The sequence below is a fragment of the Lates calcarifer genome, linkage group LG7_1 (assembly GCF_001640805.2).
Source record: "Lates calcarifer isolate ASB-BC8 linkage group LG7_1, TLL_Latcal_v3, whole genome shotgun sequence".
NCBI lineage: Eukaryota > Metazoa > Chordata > Actinopteri > Centropomidae > Lates > Lates calcarifer.
In genome coordinates, this window is record NC_066839.1 from 20604153 (window position 1) to 20623846 (window position 19694).

General features: G+C 39.2%; 1 protein-coding gene across 1 annotated transcript; it reads right to left on the reverse strand.

Moving 5' to 3' along the window:
- Positions 1-1389: 1389 nt before the first annotated feature.
- Positions 1390-19229, reverse strand: LOC108901747 (gamma-aminobutyric acid receptor subunit rho-1-like). The gene is given in 11 exon segments (XM_018703362.2): positions 1390-1677; positions 2355-2551; positions 3164-3316; positions 3404-3461; positions 3463-3545; positions 3821-3903; positions 7950-8173; positions 8258-8325; positions 9630-9736; positions 13418-13468; positions 19126-19229. Coding segments are annotated over 11 exon segments (1416 nt in total).
- Between the last annotated feature and the right edge of the window lie 465 nt (positions 19230-19694).

Genomic DNA, 19694 nt, shown 5'->3' on the forward strand with positions numbered 1-19694 from the left:
TGAAACCACCATTGCCAGATGGGCTGGTTTGAGTATTTCTTAAACTCCTGATCTCTAGAACAGTCTCTAGAGTTAACTCAGAATGGAAACAAAAACTAAAACCATCCAGGGAGTGGGAGTTATGTGGAGGGAAACACCTTATTGATAAGAGAGGTAAGAGGAGAGTGGCCAGACTGGTTGGAGCTGAATGAAACATTTTTAGGTGGACAGCAGAAGACAATGTCAGGTTCCACTCCTGTCAGCCAAGAATGAATAAATCTGACTCCTGCTGAGGCAGCAGATGGTAGGGTCAGAATTTGGCTTCAGCAGCATGAATCCACAGACCCAAATTGCCTGATGTCAACAGTACCAGGCTGGTGGTGGTGGCGTAATGGTGTGGGGAATGTTTTCTTTACTCACTTTGGGCCATTAATCAGTCATGGTTTGAACACCACAGCCTATCTGCGTATTGTCACTGACCATGCTCATCCCTTTATGACCACAGTTTACCATCTTCTAATGGTGACTTCCAGCAGGATAATGCTCCTAATGGTTTCATGAACAATTCAGTGAACTCACTTTTGGGATGTGGTATAATAGGAGATTGGCAGCATGAATGTGCAGCTGACAAATCAGCAGAAATGATGTGATGCAGTCATGACAATATGGAGTTCTGAGGAAAAAGGGAGGCTTTAGCCAGATTTCAGGTGGTGTTCCTAATAAGGTTTTTTGTGAGTGCATATCAAAAAGCAATTTAATATTTTCATAGGGAATGACTAACAGCAGTTTCTTTTCAATACATGCAAAAGCACACACCATCAGCATAGTCCTGTGTTTTGGTAGCTTTGCATTCATACTACACACTGCACCACAGTTCTCTTGGAAGTAGACCAAGACCTTGTATTTCAAGTGACTTGGATCTGGCTCTTTAGTTCAAAGTTTGTTTGAATCCTACCAAACAGACTGTGAGACAGAGTAGGTGTAAGACAAACATGTCTGTTATATGCCAAATGGACCTGAGACCAGAAAAAGGTGATTTATGCTTCTTATTGATACACTGCCTACAATGCATTACAAGCCCTTGATTGACGGGTTTAACAAGGTCTGAACCAGTTGAGAAAACTGTTAATTAACAACTGGAAGGCCTGCTCAGTTGCTCCTTGGCAAATGTTCAACACACCATGGTATCACAACCTGTAATGTAATGAAGTCACATTGAGTTATTGTTGTGTTTTGATCAGCTTTACATGGTCCTCTTAGAGTGTTTCGAGTTCACCTCCAGGTTCTGTCCAGTCTCTCTTAAAAAGACTTAATTTTGTTCTTTCAAATTTGAAGACAAGCCTGAATTTGCAAGTGCAGTGCACAAGTCTCCACTCTTGGAGAGGTAGATCTGTTTGAGTTCCATCTGTGCTACGAGTAGATAGACCAGTAGATGATGTTGAAGAAGATGTAAGATCCAGGAAAAATAACACGGGAGTACTTGTCTATAGCATGCGTGTCAATCCACACATTGCTGTAGGCACTGGTGCCAACATGGCCAGTGACCTGGTCAGTCCCCATTGCCAACTGCACTAGCATCCTCTCCCTTTTCACTCCATTCTCTTCTGGCATGCCATAGTTCCCTGTTGTGTTGACATCCACCTCACTGTAGCTGAGTGACATCATGCCAGGGTGGGTCATACCACAGGTACACAGCAGCTGCAAGCAGAAAAGAAATGCTTACTGGGTTTAATGGCTCATATTCCAAGACACTACACACCCACAAAAAAAACTTTGCAATGCAAATAAGCTTTTCACTCCAGAAAACTACTTGTAATTGACAGCTGTGTGAAGCTATGTGAAGTAATACTCAACTTTACTGCCCGTGATTTTTCATTTTTAAATTTCCGAATATAATGGTCCCACAAATGTTCAGTGTCACAAATATCAGCAAATGTGTAGCAGCAAATTGCTAATATCAGGATACTAACATGCTCACATTTAGCCAGTAATATCTACTATTTTCACCAATGCATTTGCAAAACAGCAGCCTAGGCTTATGGAAATGGTATAGTTTTGCAGGTATTTGGTCATAAACCTAAGTATCAGACAAATCAAAAATTTGACCTGATGATGACAAGACAACAACAACATCATTAGGATTAGTTCTATGGGCACCCTGAATATCAGTGCAATCCAAGCAATAGTTGTTGAGATATTTCGGACTGGACCACGGTGGTCAACTGACTGAAAAACCAAACCACTTAGTGTCATTATCTCTTGAACCATGGTGCTAGTGTTGTTAAAAATCTTCTGCACTTTTAAACTGTGACTTCAGTAAATGTCCATCTAACTCTTGGCATCTATGAACATAGAAATGAGTGATTGGTACTAACCCTCTCTCTGAGTTTCCTCTCCTTGCGTTCTTGTAGTGTAGACAGGTAGTTGACTGCAGCGTACTCTATCACTGACAAGAAGACAAAGACAAAACTGACCCAGAGGTAAATGTCCACAGCTTTGATGTAGGAGACCCTGGGCATGGAGGCATTGACTCCAGTGATGATGGTGGACATGGTGAGCACTGTGGTTATACCTGATTCAGGACAACAAGTTCAGAACAAGTCAAGCCAGTCTCATATCTACTTATTTGGTTAAAACGCTAAATAGAAAACTGAGTTGACTAAGAACTGAATTCAACAACATTTGAGGTTGAAGTAGTTCTTCCATTTAAATATTATGGGCTGTAATGTGACACATATTCAAGTAAAAGCAGTATGTGGGGTTTGGTTATAAGACTGAAATCAAATCTTTAAGGTGTGATTGGTTTACCCATGAGTGGAACTGGCTTACAAATGCAGCGCAATATAGAGCTGTAGAGAGATACAGAGCTACAGAGATAAGAAGGAAGACAACGACACTGCTTTGCTTACGATAACTGAAACAGCTTGTGAAACTGATTATTATTTTCAATCATATTGCTACTTAGAATATTTTCTGTTGTCACAAGCATGCACAAAGAAAAATAGATTTCAATGTGATTAATATCTTTTATTTTAGTCAGCTGAGAACTTCCATAAAAGATGGCAGAAACATTATAAGGTGAAAATTAGTCTAGTTTAGCCCAACAGCTGCAACTAAGATGCGAGACATCAATCACTTAACTGATCACAACACCAGTTAGCTAACAGTGGCTAAGCACTCTCACCCAGTGGCACTCTGGCAGGGACGGCCCTGCGATCAATCCAGAAAGACACCCAGGACAACATGACCATCAGAGTAGCAGGGAAGTAGGTCTGCAGCAGGAAAAAGAAGATGTGACGCCGCAGAGTGAAGTTGATGTACAGACGGTTGTACCAACCTGGAGAACAGGTGAAGTTAGAAGTTGCTTAGACCACAGATATTGCAAAGCTAAATTAAAAGACAAGTATGCACTTTCTGTAAGTACCTGTGCTGCTATAAAAGGCCAGCTTGGTGGTGGTGTGGAACTCCTGGATGAGGAACTGGAGAGAGAGAAATTCTCTCATCTGTGTTCAAGGAGCGGTTTCCTTCCTTCCAGTACAGCATCAGGTCATCATCTGTGTAGGCATCTAGGGAGACAAAGAGCATAAATCATATCTATAGTACAAATTCTATTGTAACTACGAAAATAACATTTGAGTAAAGACTCTGTACAATACAGTAAAAGCACTCTCTACATTCTCCAGTCTTCTAAATAACATAAGTGTGAATGTACTGAATTTTATTACTTTGATCTAGCATATTCATATAGTAATAGAAAACAGGCCAGAAGGAGAAATAACCAACTGCTTCTGTGTAGGGGAGAAGAAAAGCCACATCAGCCTTGATCCTATCAGGTACTTACAGCTCTCTATCTCCAAAGAGCATGTTTGCGTATCCAGAGGAAAGCGGCTCAGGTCCATGCTACACATGGCTGTGACTGTCACCCTGCAATGACAAATCAATAAGCTGTAGTAATACAATGCAAAAATGATACCAAGGAAATAATTAGTTCAGATCTACTCTTAGGATATGAGGATATTTAAATGATAATTATTTTAATTTGTTTCATTTGTTGCTCTTGGGAATCTTGGTCACATCACTTTCATTTTTCAGGTGTCTAAAGACTATGCTATCATAAAACAAATTCAGGCAAGATATTAACATCAAGGTTTAACAATCTATTGCAGCAATATGTAAACAAGTCTGGGCAAGCTTGACAAAACCAGCCCCTTAGTGCACACACCCAATGAGTCTGAGATACACAACAGTTAATGAACATGAGCACAAAATTCACAATTCATGTACAGCTAACCATAATGCAGGAGAGCTGAGGAGTTGGGGGGAGTAGCTGCTCCTTTAATCTGTTTGCTTCATCTCTGACATGGAAATGCAAGAAGGCATAATCTGGGTCTTGCAGTTTCAGGGACTATTTTGTGGAAAAGGGTTAATGAATATTATAAGTAGGAAAATGTGAATTTGGTATCTGTTTGAATGAAATGGCTGCTGTTCTGCAGTAAAAAGCACTGAAAGTTGCACCATCCCACCAGCTTTGAAACGGCAGTTGTTAAAAAAATAAATCTGCACACTGTACTAGTAGTTTTTTTTTTTTTTTTCTTGGTTTGGTTTTATTGGATAGGACGGTGAAGAGAGACAGAAAATGCGGGGAGAGAGGGTGGGGGATTGACACGCAGCAGGGGTCCGGCCGGATCAGGAGTTGAGCCGGGGACTTGCTGCTCAGGGCGCTAATCAAGCAACATTTCCATTTATGAGAGATCTTTATCAGACACTCCCAAATCTCCATCACAAAGCCAAACAAGCCATATACACAAACACATCCATGAACAAGCATGTGAATGTAAATTAAAAACCAAAAGAAGAATTTTCACCCATGAAGAAACATGAAACCTCTATTATCATTGCTGGAATCCAGTGCTTGTCTACTGTGTGAATAAAGTTGCATTCAGGTTGTTCCAGCTGCAAGATTTGTGTTTGACCGGTCAGTGAATTTGAGCACAGAAAGCTTCACCCTAGTAGTTCTAGTAGTGCCTTTTAGAGCTGTTTTGGCGGCATGAGGGGGACCTACACAATATTAGGCAGGTGTTTTTAATGTTGTGGCTGATCAGCACATAATGCATGTCTGAACTTAAGGACATATTCACAGGCAAATGCAGTGTGGACCAGGGGTTTCAGCAAAGATTTGGCTTCCAGCCCAGAAATGATAAATGAAAATACATAATCCAGGACGAGTGAAGGCTACACAGTCTGCAGACGAGGTCTACAAACTGTTCTACCCACTCGCCAATCTGTCTTAGTCTGGAAAATCTCCAACCAGCACCAACCCCACACAGATTAACCCAGGCCACGTGATGAGTATGCTTACAGAGTACAGTATAAACAAAATACCTACTCCGTTATAGGGTGGTTTACCAATCAGTTGGCCTTTACTATTAATCAGCTATACATCTCACACTCAGTGCTAAGGTTTGGTATTTCAGATCAAGTTGTGAACGTTGGTGAATACTGACTCATAAATGTTGATTTCATTTGAATTTTGTTTGTGCCAATCAGAAAAGCAGTACTACGCACGAGTGGTCACAACAGGATACAGATGGACAGCTGTTACTCTCTGCCAAGCTCTGTAATGTGGATTACAAAATCAACTCTCTTGGCTTGGAGCCTTGTATTGCTCACCAAAATTACTAGGTCATGCTCAGTATTAGCAGATATAATTGGCAGACCATTATCCCCTTAAATATGCATCTTGTACCGCGGCAGCTGGTGCCACTTTGTCTTGACGGGACAGTTAATGTCAATTACATCCCTGAACACCCATTGACATTATAACCCGAGGTCTGTACTACGAAACATACCCAGGATGTCTTTTTGTTATTTGGCTTCACTAAACCTAACAACCACAGTCTCACTAAGCGGCTGTATGATGGTGGTTATCAACTTGGTAAGTAAACCCAGGATTTCCTGATCCCAGGATTTCCCGATCCAGCCATGAGCACGTCCATGTTAAAGAGTTGTTCATGCTTTTTTGTCTGATGATGAACAAACTTTTATGAACATGGAGCAGATTTTTTTTAAAGGTAAAGTAATATCAGACAGCAGAGAGGAGAGAAGTAGTTAATATCTGGATGAGGTCAATCATTTATAATCATGGGAAATACTCAACAGTGTGTGGATCATTTTCTAATGAAAGACATAGAGAGTTTAGTTTTTATTTCCAGATCTGGTCACAGAGTGTCCTCAGGTTGGATTAAAGAATCTTTGCTAATAGTTGTTATGTATTTATTCAGTGTGATAAACTCTCCCTCTGTCTGTTGGGAGCTCTGTTTTAAAACCAAATGGGACACATGAAAGACTCAACAAACAACAAAATGATTCAACTGATATTTAAAAAAAATATCTGTTGCTCTTTATTATTTGTCACTTGATTTTGAACTCTTTTGTCCATGTTGGGATCCAGTAGGAATGATGAATATAGTTTTCCAGTGATCTAATTGGTTAGTACTTGGGCTGTTGACAGTTTCGATCAGATCCTATTATAACCTAGTCTGGAGCAGGTTAGCCGTTCAGCATAAGTTGCCATGGTGATTTACAAATTGCACCACCATCATAATCCTGAAAACCCAGAGTTAAACCTGAAGTCACCTCACTAACCTCAAATCATAGTACAGGCTTCAGGATACTACATGTACTGTATGTATCCAGTGCTAAAGAAAGCTGTGGAATATATTCAGATGCATTTTGTGAAACTGTAGTGTGAAATTAGTGCAAGGATACACTGTAAAATATAGTCTAACTTTTTGTTTCAACTTATTTACTTACTGTATACTTACTTTCAACATATTGCATGTTGTGCAGATCCTTGTTTTAGTTTGGTAGATTTAGATTAATTAGGTTAATTTCTTGAACTGACTGCTTACTTGTGAGGCTGCTAGTAAAATTGTAAGTGCACAGGGATCATGGACTGAATTCAACACCTTGGCTATCATTGATTTCATTATAATGAAAAAACAACCATCTCTTATCTTCATATGTACTGACTGGTACCACTGCCTTGTGGCTGTATGCCCCCACCAATCAGCCCAGCTGTAGTTCATTCATGTGTGAATTCTTGAGTTATGGCCAAAAATGTATTTAATGAGCTAACTTTCATCTTGACTTTTTATCACCCAATCAGTTCATTTATGAGTCCATGTGAATGTTGCCAAATTTGAGGGCTGAACGGACAGACGGACATAGAGACGGACAGCCTGAAAGCAGCTATCGTCAGCATGGAGACATCTGGAGATCTTTAACTCTCAAAAATACCTACTGAGGAGTCTGTTAATATTCTACTTTTGTTTCTTTAAAAACTTGTGGTGCTTTTGTTTTCCCTGGTGGGTAGCTTTCCCTGGGCACGTTCAACTGTAGAGTAACTGTGGAAACTAATGTGCAAGAAAAAAAAGCATGAAGTAAAACCTTATAGAAACCATGGGAAAATAAGAGTCAGTGATGGTGTGTGTGAAGCATCTATGTTTTCAGAATTTGTAGCTTCTTCAAACAAGAAGATGGTAATAAGTTTTACCTTCTGTATTTCATCAGCTGTCATTACGCTCACCTGTACAATTTATTTATCACACAAATTTGTAAAGCATCATCTCATGGTCATTAATTTATAGTGTTCATGTTGAAAATTTTACAAAGTACTTCACATTTGTGGATAAAATTCAAACATCCTTGAAAGGGAATAATGTATTGAAAGTATGTTAAAAACAATGATAAAAGTGAGCTAATAAATAAATAACTTTGGAAACGGAATTTAGAATAGTAGAATATATAATATATGTATAGAGTAGAGTCTAAATCCTGAGCACTTCTTAGTCATTCCTGATTATTTAGAAAGAAATCTCTGCACATCTCGATGAGTGACATGCGTCAGAGAAAGGTGCAACTATATCTGACAAAGGAGGGACAGACCAAAACGTTGACGGGGGAATTACCTCAGGCTGTAGAGGACTTTGCCATCGGGGTAAACTCGCAGCATGACATTGTCAGTGGTAGTGTCATGTGTGAAGGACTTCTTAGAGTGGACAAAAAACATGTCGGGTACCCAGATTTTCTTCACCAGGCGGCCATCAAAAGTCATGCTCTGGTTGTTATTGCTTTTGAAGGACAGACGCTCATCTTTCCAGTAGTGCCTCAGATAAAGGGTCATGGTGAAGTCCTTAAATGAGAAAAGAAATGTTTTAGTACTATCTGCACTAATAACATCTATAACTGTCTTACTTAGAGTTTGGTCCAGACATACCATATCAACCTCTGAAATTGCATCCAGGCTTTCAACCTGAACATCCACTCCAACTGGGACTGCAGGCCCTAAAAAAGATACAGCAGTTGCATCAACATGTAATTTACGAGTATTATTTTAAAATATAGCAGTGGATAGTAAGAGTGCAGATTTAGCTCAAGTGCCTTATTCAGAACTGTATGAATTATCTGTGTTTATTTGGAGGTCATGACTCCTTTTTATGCCAACCTCTTTGCCTCAAGCAATGCTCTCTCTCATCCAAATCCCCATGAAAGCAGTTGGGTTCCAGTGGAGTGAATACTGTAATCCTAATTGACATTATAGTGCATTGTGGTGCAAGTTGATTTTTTTTTCTTCCCTTTACTTTTTTAAAAATAGAGAATAAAAAGCATGAAGGATTCTTCTATTACCATACAACATGGGGTATAGTTGTGTGCGTCTGTGTGGGCTCCAAACTCCCCAGATCCCAATCTGATTCAGTACCAGTGGGACCTGCCTAATATTGCATAGGTCCTGGCAAAACAGCTCTGACCTGCTGGGGCTTGGACTCTCTCTGAAGATCTCCTGTAGTGTCTGGCTCCAGGACATTGGCAGCAGATCCTTTGGGTCCTGTGGGTTGTGGGATGGGGCCTCCATGGATCTGACTTGCTCTGGATCATCCCACAGATGCTGGGTCAGTTTGGGATTTGGGGAGTCTGGAGCCCAGGTCAACACTTTGTTTGTGATCCTGGAGACATTTCTGAGTAGTTTTTGTGGTGTGGTGGGAGCACGAGGCCCCTGATGTTGGGATTGCTGTTGCCACATATTGGGGGGGGGGGGGCTCCTCAGCATGGGCTGTATATGTTTCATTTGCTGCACTACACCATGCACTTACAGACTGCTCTTTCCATTAAAAAGCACTGACATTTAGCAGAGAACCCTTCAGTAACTAATCAACCTTAATCCATCCAAGCCCATGTGAGATTTCAAACGAGAGGAAATGCAAGTGTGACAATTTAAGGAGAACATAGGTTCAAGCTTTTAGCCCTGCTAATGTGACAGATTAAGATTAGAGTTATTGAAACCTAAAGCTACAGACTGTGGCTGCTTGGTAATTAATCACTGGCCCACAGCAGCATGGTTCAGACATAATCCTACTCTGGTTATATCATCTTTATAAGCCAGTGCTGGACACTCCCTCTTTCCCTGCTGAGATGAGCATATAGATCAGATGTTGGGGTTTAGTGTAAAGTCTAATAGAAAACTTGATGTGGCTAATGACTTGTCTGGACACTGAATTAAAACCACAGCATCTTCTAATAAACATCATAGTCTACTGGCTGCCTGCACTAAAACTGACCACCATTTCATTCTGAAAGATGAACCTCCTTACCTCCAAATCCTGGGCGCATTGTAAAGTCATGGTCATCTATCCTCAGCAGCTGCTCTGACTTGGTACCCCAGGTTTTTGTTATATCTGGACTCCTCTTGAATATCGGGCTGATAGAAATTTTTAGGGACACAGCGATTAGAGTTGAGAGTCAAGAACCATTACATATAAAGTTATTCTATTAAGTTGGTATTTAGTACTTACATTACATAACTGTAACCTCAGCATATTTCAACTTCCCTATTGTCTTTGTCTTACAAAGTCTTGGTACTTGTAAAGTGCTGGTTGTGATGCTCAAAATAAACCAATGTAAAAAATATGCCTACATATACAGACGCATCTTTTAACTAGAAATAAGGAAAATGTAGAATACATTTCAACATATTCCCTGCACACAGTGTCTCAATGACAGGAGCATATGACCAAAACTCAGAAAATATCAGAATCATATTTCTCTTTGAAGATTCTACAGACTGGTCATGACATGACATGATGACATAACTAAATTACATATGAAGTGGAAAAACAGTCAGTACAAAAGTTGTAAGTCTGATAAATACATCAGTGGCTACTTTAACAGATACACCTTCCTGGTTCTGGTGTATGACCCTGTTTTGCTCGCTCAAAACAGCTTGATTTCTTTGTGACATGGATTTGAGTGGACTTTGTTGTTTTTGTTAGATGTGCTGGTCCAAGCAGAGTTGAGATGTTTCCCAACTTCAACTGTTCAGTTGTGGTGGGCCTGAATAGCCTCAGTTTTGTGTTTTTAGTTGATGTCGGGGAGCAGGTGTGTATTCAGGCTCTTCTGCATAACACTTTAATATGTGGTTATTTACTTGTCGCCTTCCTGTCAGCTTAATCTGATCTCGCCACTCTCATTTGACTTTTCTCATTACCAACACCCACAGAAAAAAAAAGTTAATTGGATGCTTCTGTTGTTTTTAATTTCATCATCCTCTGTAAAACAAGAGACTGATGTGTGTGAAAATCCCAGGAGATCAGGGGCTTGTTGGATACTCAAAACACTCTGTCTGGCACCAACAATCATATCATGGTCAAAGTCACTTAAGTCACATTTTGTCTGCATGCTTTGATGCAGTGAGCTGCTGCAATATGGCTGGCTGATTGGATATTAGCATTAACAAACTTTAACTAGTTAGGAAGATTGGGGTAAAGGTTGCTGGGAGACACCTGTTGTCACGGCCCCAACCTCAGGCCCTCTGTGCACTGTGTATGTCCCTACATAGTAGATTAAACATGGTATGGGCAGAAATATGTCACCAGAAACTGAATTTGAATAATTGTTTTTTGAAACTAAATTTATTAGTTTGGAGCTGAATTTCATTTTTAACTGAATGTCATATTCAGAAATTGAATTCATTTGCCCTGAAAGTGTATTGACACTCCTCAATTTCCATATTCAGCACTCAAAGCTCAAATTCAGTTCTCATTGTCAAATTCAGTTCTTGCAATTTGTTTGCTGAGACACACATGTGATCGTTGAGGAAGATATATCAAGTGCAAATCAATTAGTGTCCATAAATAAAACGAATAGATATAAATACAGTTGATGGTGCTGATTGGAAGAAAAGGAGTTCTGTGAATCTGCACAGTGTTTGGACTGGCCATCTGGCAAACCAAGCACTTTCCTGCTGGGTCAATGTACCTTCTGGGCCCATACAACTGTCTCTCTTTTTTTCTTTTCTTTTTTTTTTTTAAAAAAAAAAACAACAACAAATTAGCTGCTGTTTGCAAATAAAATACAACAAATATTGCATGCCCTGCTTCAATCTGGCTAGCTCCCTACTTCTATGAATGTAGGTGTAGTTTGTTAGTAGTTAGTTAGCTGTGCCTGTGAAGGTTCTCAGTCATCCAGGTCATGATTATCCAGGAAGGGTTGAATTGAGGGCACCTGGACTTGGTTGAAGTGACTTGAAGACATTTCACCTCTCATCCAAGAGGCTTCCTCAGTTCTGCCTGACAGGTGGGAAGACCCAGGTATTTAACCTCTCTGGGGTCGTTATCAAAACACCTCACACAGCAGGACTGACAGCAGCTTGGCTTTTTTGGACTGTGTTCTATGTCCTTCATCCCCACTACAACCCAGCAACACACTAAGATTGCATGCCCACAAGAAGAGTAATTCAGTATATGCAGTCCAGTGTGAGGAATGCAACCATTAAACAAACACGTCTCTATAGAGGAGGGCCAACTCCTCAGGTAAAGATTCTACAATTTATCTACAACTGAAGGAAAAGGAACACTCTCTCCAGGACATAGATTAGATAGGGAGGATGGGTGGTTTGTAAGTGGAGTGAAATGAGCCATGCCATCTACATCAAAGAAGAGAAGCCTTCCCTCAACACAGGTCTATGACACTACTTATCCCCCACCTACAATGCTGTCCTTTCATCCTTTCCCAGGAGATTCAACCATTCCTAATGGTGTGCTGAACATGTTTTTTGTGTTGTTGATCAATCTCCATATGATTGATTGATTAAATTTGATTGATGATATATTTTGGCAAACTTATATGTCAGTCTGCTCAGGCAAATTGCTGGATAGCTCTAGTTGATCAACCAATGAATTTTCAACATTGTTGAAAAAATCAATAGATTGCATACGGCTTAAATAAGACCCCCTAAATGTAAACATGCAGAGTGTGACTGATATAGTGGTATGATACATTAGTTTGGTTCTGAACAAGTTCAGAAGCTTAAAAACTGTGTCATTGTGTTTGTCAGAATGAACAAACAAATGAATGTACAGGAATGTAATCTAAGATGTCTGAACACATTCCTTTGCAGGTGCTTAAAATGGCCAGTGTTCTGATTTATAAGTTAAAATAAGTGTTAGACTAATTAAACTACATGAAAGGTATCAAGGACATTACAACATGTTTAACATAAATATAACATAATTAGCAATAAACTCAAAGTGATTAACATTCTAAACTAGGATTTTGAATGTGGTAAACATGATGCCTGCCTGGTAGCATGATAGTAGCAGGAGGGAGCAACTGCAGAATGAATGACCCAAACATCTCCACTTTCACTGTCAGTGAAAATATTTTCAGACCTTTCACTGCAGTAATGGCCATGGTACTTCAGAGTGCAACACATACATCAACTGTTAGATCTGTCTACAGTGTTACAGGATCTATACAGGATCCTAACCATATCCTATGTATTAACTCTAACCCCACTGACAGTGATGCTATTTCCTGAAAAATTAGCAAGTCATCTAATAACAATAAAAAATATGAATTTACTCACAGGAAAAGTTGTCCCTTTTGTCCAGTTGTTAGTAATTCAGTCGTGGGTATAAAGTCGCTGAGTGTCATTGTACTGTGTGTTTGTTCATCATTTTGATGGCTGTATTCAACCACATTCAGTATTTCTTCTCTGAAGCCTCTTTGAAATCACTTATGTTATTAAGCAGCTATTCAAGGATTAAGTAATAATCAGCTTTTCGGTGTGTGTACACCTGACAGCGTCCCAGTAGTTGATTTCACGGTTTGTAGCTAGTTGTCATCCCACTGACTCTATGCAGCACAGGCAAATAATCTTATGAACTTCCTAAGTCTGAAGGATAAGAATGGATTATATTAGGCTTAGTAAGAACCCAGAAGCGGCCCATCCTCCTCTCTAGATTCTCCAAACAATAGTGTGATTAAAATATTGCCCATGTGCTTCTAAGTCCAGTCATGCTGCTTTAATCTCCACTATATTCTCATCTTGTCTGTTTGTGCTCTAATTGGGCTGCAGGAGAAAGATAAAACACACACGTACCTGCCAATCTTCCGTCCAGATCCTTCTGTTAGAGGCATTTCTCTTTTTGATCTGAAATGGGGAAAAAAATGTTCTGTGATTTTATGAAAACATTATGTAATGTTAGACAGCACTTAAACTAAGTTGGGTAAATCTGGAAAGCAGGTGGGAAACAGAAAACAGATTTGGGAAGTCTGTGACATTATGGGATCAATCGTATTTATTGCATGAACAGCAGAGATAGATGTGTTCTCATTTACAGAGGAGAAATCAAATAAGATCAAATTCACCCACGGACTCGGTCTGTTTAAACATCTGAAGGTGGAGTGATGAGTAGATGAAGGCACAACGGGAGTATATTCTTTAAATACATTAAGCCTCAGGAAACAAGATAATCTCCACTCTCTGCCCAGATGCCTGTGGGATATTAGATAATATTATTAGTGTCACTGTTTTGATTTTTATAACAAAACAATGGGAGAATCTCATGCAAATGACAAGCACCATCTGTGACTCATGCTGGATCCTCCTCCACTGTCTCAAAACGGCTGCTTTTCAGCTGAATTTCATTCTGTGGAAGAGGAAAAAGTCACAGGTAGCTAAACCCAGCAAGCAGGGCAGGTGTTTTGCAAACCATAGTTATGCTTTGATATTAAACATCATCTAGCAGGTGTAGTAATTATGACTGGAGCAAAGTAGATGTAGAATGAGTAGCAACAAAGTCCATGTCAGGAAAATGTTGGAGTGGATGTATTGGTCAACAAAACACAAGGACTTTTGGATTTAAATGTTCCCATTTAAATCCAGTGGTCATTGCTGTTTATTTAATCCATGACCGTTCAACAACCAACTTTACCCCAAAACATGATCTTTTACTAAACCTAACCAGTACAAAGGTAGTAAAAAATACTTTTTATGCCAAAACTGAACCAAACTTTTTACCATGACGATGAAGCTCCAGTAGGCCTGCCCCTGATAAGCTTCCTATGGGTTGTACCTGAAGGTAGGAACCAGTGACCTATGTGGTTGTTTAGGATGGAGGAGTTGTTGCAACGGACAAGATATCAATTACTTCCTACTTACTAAATGTGTTTTGCTTACAAAACATTTATTACAGACAAGTTACTACAAATGTCTTTTAGTACAACAAGAAAGTGGTAAGTGTGGTTGGCAGGTAATCTATTGTAACAGATGTGATTTTGGTTGGAGATGAATCATTAAGGTGGGATTTAATTGTCAATTTAAAATAAGCACAATATTCTCCAAACACCACACAGCAATGAGCAGGAAAAATGCTGTTCATAGAGAACAGCAGTGTAGGTGCTACACTTAATATCTTGGTGTAATGAATTAATTGCTTGAAACAAAACAATTCATGCAGCTCCTGAGAAGAAAGACCTGGTAGAAATAATATGCTCAGTTATTCTTTGCTTTGATTGGAGAGATACGACCATAGATAGATATGTCCATATTGTAACGTGGCATACAATTTAACCACACCAACTGTCTTAAACATAGCAATTGGTAGTTTGAGTTATAAAGTTAGAGGAATACACTGGTAATTACTGCTTTCAGGATCCTTAGACAGCGACATTAGTCACATTATTCTTAACTACTTTCTCTATTAGAGTGATACCATAGATGCCCTGAGGACAAAGAGGCAGAATTTAGGGACCTTCAAAAGTTGAACTGGAGAAAGATTACAATGGATGGTGCTTATTTATATTTACATCACAGTCTTTGAGATATCCTAAGACATTTCATTGTGTTGAATGAAAAACAAGAGTAGGACAGAGAAGTTTAAGATTGTGAATGAGTATAACAGCAAAGCAGAGTGTGAAGTAGCAAAACTCAGTCAGGATCTTCTGAGGATTGATAAAGTGAGTATGTACTACCAAATTCTGGTACCTTTATCCAAGTTGCAGAGTCTAGATCTACTATAGTTCACAGGTGTTGCAACTCAGCTTACAGCACCAGTCCAAAGAGGGATGCTCCAAAGGTGGTGTGAGTGGACCCACAAGCATGGTACTACTGTGTAGTACTACTTATCTACACTGTAGTCTTTATTATCATTCTCCATAATGTATAATTGCATTTATGAGGGCCTAAACATGCTTGAAATCTCACAACATTTTGCACACGCATCAAACCTGGTGAAAACTTATTTTGAGTAAGTTAATATAAAATAATAAAATAAAATATTTTATTGGCATGGTGCATGTGCATGAGTGGTGAAAATAACTCTATAGTGCTTTGCCATTTGCCCAGTTTGTCCTAGGTGGATGAAATTTGGCAGTCCACATGTGACATTCCAAGAAAAAAGCTTCTTTCCTATTTCCAAGTGTTGTACCTTAACAAACTCCTCTTTCACCTGCTTAAACCTTATCAGATCTACTTCAAATTTGGCCAGAGTAAATTAAAGACATTTAAACTGAGAAGCTTTTGGGTCTTCGTTGGATGGTGTGTCTGTGGTGGCATAGTGATGTGTTTCCATGAAACAGGAAGTTGCTCTGACTCCCACTCAGATTCATACTTAATTGTCCCAGAGGAAAAAAATGTTTTCACAGTCTGCACACAGATTTAACAGGTAACATTCAACACAGGAAAACAACTCACAGGTACACTGTTCAATCCAGTAGGCATAGTCGTAGCGCCACCTACTGGTAACAGGAAATGTTCTCTTCCCAGCATGGTTGACACTTATCCATTTCACATTTGGTCAGAGATGTTTATTACAATTAAAACCAACCAAGAGGGTGCTCATCAAGTCTGACAGCAAAAGAACTTAAGCCCCTCTTAGGGTCTGTCTGGGTCTATCTGTGCTGGTGGCTGCCTTCAAGATACAAATATGCAGCTGATGGGTGCAGGAAGTGACTTTTGACTCGTTCATTAACAACTGGGGTAATATAGTCTTGGCTTACTGATGTTGCATCTGTCTATCATCTTCACAGTGGGTGTTTACACCCATTGACAGATGTTGGAGAAGAGTTATGAAGGCATATTACTGGGAAAGGTTAACTCTTTTGAACCGGAAGGTTAGGCCACTCTTTTCTAAGCTACAGTGATAGTGCTTTACTTAACTCAACTTGGATGCAGTGAAACTGAGAAATGATTAAGCATCTGATTGAGTATAGAACACAGAGAGGTCAAAAGCTGATGAGCTGTCAGGGCACCGTCTGGTTTGCTTCACAGCCTTTGATCCTCAAATCAAGTTGACTGAAGGATACTGGGTATTTAAATATCAGACTACTTGCTAGTATACATCAGAATGGACAGTACAGAAAGAAGAAATGTAATATATGTAATATAATACAAGTAGAAATCCCCTACAGTGTAGTGTAATTCATCTAGTGCAGGTCAAATTCAGGCCATGGCAAATAAAATGGAATAGCTTGGCACACAAACAAAGTTTCATTCTAGCCTCTCAGAAACATTTTTAATTCTGGAAAAGTGAACATGTGTATTACATATGCTTCATAGGGCTCACGTTATTTTTATGAAACCATGATCCAAAACATTTAGATTTAGATATTTTCAGAACCTCTGTAACTAACCAGGCCACCAGTGCACCAACCACCTTTCAAGAGTGACATTACAAGAAAACCAACGTTTATCATTTGTTCAAACTAAAGCAGTTTTCCAGTGCCTCTTGTGACTACAAATAATGACTGTTCTCCCCAGTGGTGGAGGAAATACTCAGATCCCTTACGTAAATAAAAGTGTCAACACAAAGACATAAAAATATCCCATTACATGTAAAAGTAGATAACTATTAGGTGCAAAGTGCACTAATGTGTCAAAGTAATTGTTGTGACCCCTGTGACTGAAATTTACTGTCATATCTGACATTATTAGATTGTAAATGTGTAGACATAAATGCATAATTCTAATTTTGTTGTAGCTGGTGGACATGGAGTTTAAAACTTAAAACTTAACCACAATGGTGTTGGAAGATGAATAGCAATCAATCAGTCCCTGAGAGCAGGCATGACCTAGGCCAAGACCACAGTGGGCTGCCCTGCTGGCCAATCAGACACAACTGAGCAGTCCAAGGCATGAAGAAAAAAATACTTTAATTAATTTGATGTATGTAAATTCAAACTAATAAGCATTGCACAGAGCAGTTATCAACAGAATTTTTAATGTCCGAGACTACATTAATTTTTATTTGATTTTCTAGTAACAGAGAAACCTATATCAACATTTTGAAACCATCCATATAGCTTCGTTTTTGGAGGCAAGCAAAATCAATCTCAGGTCAACTAAAATGTTATCTTTCAACAGATGCTGATCAAAGAGACAGATATCCACTGACTCCAAATGTTAACAAATTCAAACATGTTTTACATTTGTGGTCTGCTAAAAATGATGTTGGACTTCCTTCCACCTGGCTAACCTTTGCCAAAGCCACAACAATAGCAATAACTGAGAAAGCACATTAACACACTCAGATTACTGGTTACGTAATCAGAGTAAGTGATTTTTCTAACCAGACACATGTCACCTTTTGAATAAAGCCAGAATATATTATGCTGTTTTCACATAGAAGCTTTACAGGACCAGTATCAAACTGATGCAATCCTTAAATCTGAATACATGACATTACATCATCATGACAGAGTCCCGAGTGACAGAAGATAATTTGACCTCTTTCTTCCTTACAACCAAAAGTAAGTGTCATGTGATGTGCTCCATGATGGGACAACAGAGAAATCTGAAATCTCATTTTTCATTTACTTAATAGTCATGAGGGATAACATTTTCAAAACTGCTATATTTTTGACTATTATCTTAACTCAAGGTCCAATTATTAGCTTTCAGTCACATCCCTTGGTCTTCATCAGCAGACAGATTTACAGAATAAACACAACTGTCAAACCATTTCCAAGGTCAGGAACGAGCTTTCACACTCAAATGGAAACATGCAGGATTTCAGAATGTAAAAGAACATTTGTGCAAACACATAAATTAGCAATGTCATGATCAAGGACTTATGAAACATGAGATGGTGTAAAAGCAGGCAGGAGTTGGAACCAAACATGTGAGGCTACAACAATAGAATCCAAACAGCACTGTGTATTGTACTGTGTATTGTACTTGGTGGAGATAAGTCAGGAGATCCGAGGAGAACTAGAGAAATAAATCTAAACTTTAAATAAATCATAAAGAAATATTTTAGTCCTGGGATGGCAACTGAGCAAACTCCATTTCATGTCTGAGTCTGATATCATCAGAAGGTCCAGAACAAGCTTATAAGCAGACCTAGGTCAAGAATGAACTGTCTCAACTGTTTAATTTCTTTTTAATATATCTACCTAAGTCAAGTTTATTTATAAAGCGCATTTAAACCAACCAGAGTTGTATAGTAAAACAACATGAAGAGAAATAAAACAGCTAACATGGTGAGAGCCAAAAAGAAACAAAAACAGAAGCGATGACCTTTAAAAACTAGACCATACATAAGGAACAGTTAACAAAACTTAAAATAAATAAATAAATAAAAAGATCCAGATATTCATACTTATTTTTGGAGAATATCTTTTATAAGTGTAGAAAAGAAAGAGATTCAATCATATGGCAGGATATTTCACCTGTTTTAATATAAGTGTGACTTTTTACATTTTTTTCACACTTGGTAAAATGACCATTTTTATCCTTACGCGTAATGACGCATGGTGCCATTTCAAGTCACCCACGTCTTCCCGGCATTTCTACCGTTCTGAACTGACCTGAGGTATCTGTATGGCTGTAATGGATTTCCTCTCGGACTCGTCGACCCGGACACACCGACCATCCACACAAGCAGGTTGAAAAGCACGACATCCGTGTGCATGGTGTCCACAGTCCCAGGCCTCTCCAAAAGTCTCAAAACTGCAGCCCACTCCAAAAACTTTGTGCACACAGGACGCGCATTCCAGACATGCTTCGCGCCGTAAACATTGTGAAAATCTATCCATAGATAATACGGTATTTAATCTAACAGAGGAGGGGGTATGCAATTTCGCCTAAACCTACAAATCCTCCGCGTCAGATGGCTCGGATTTGCTCTCCGTGCGCTCGGCGGAGTGTAGAGCACCTTTTTTTTTTTTCTCCCGCGCGAGTAAGAGCCGAGTCCTTCACCTCCACGTGTACAGGTATAAGTGACAGCTGTGCAGGTCACAAGAATGCAGGATTAAACATGCATTCATTCTTACATCCATGCAAGAAATGATGAATGATCAGAAGTGGATGAAAAACTTTAACCTAACGCAACAAATGGCTTTGTTTTGTTGGACTTTTTCAAAGACAAATCAAGATG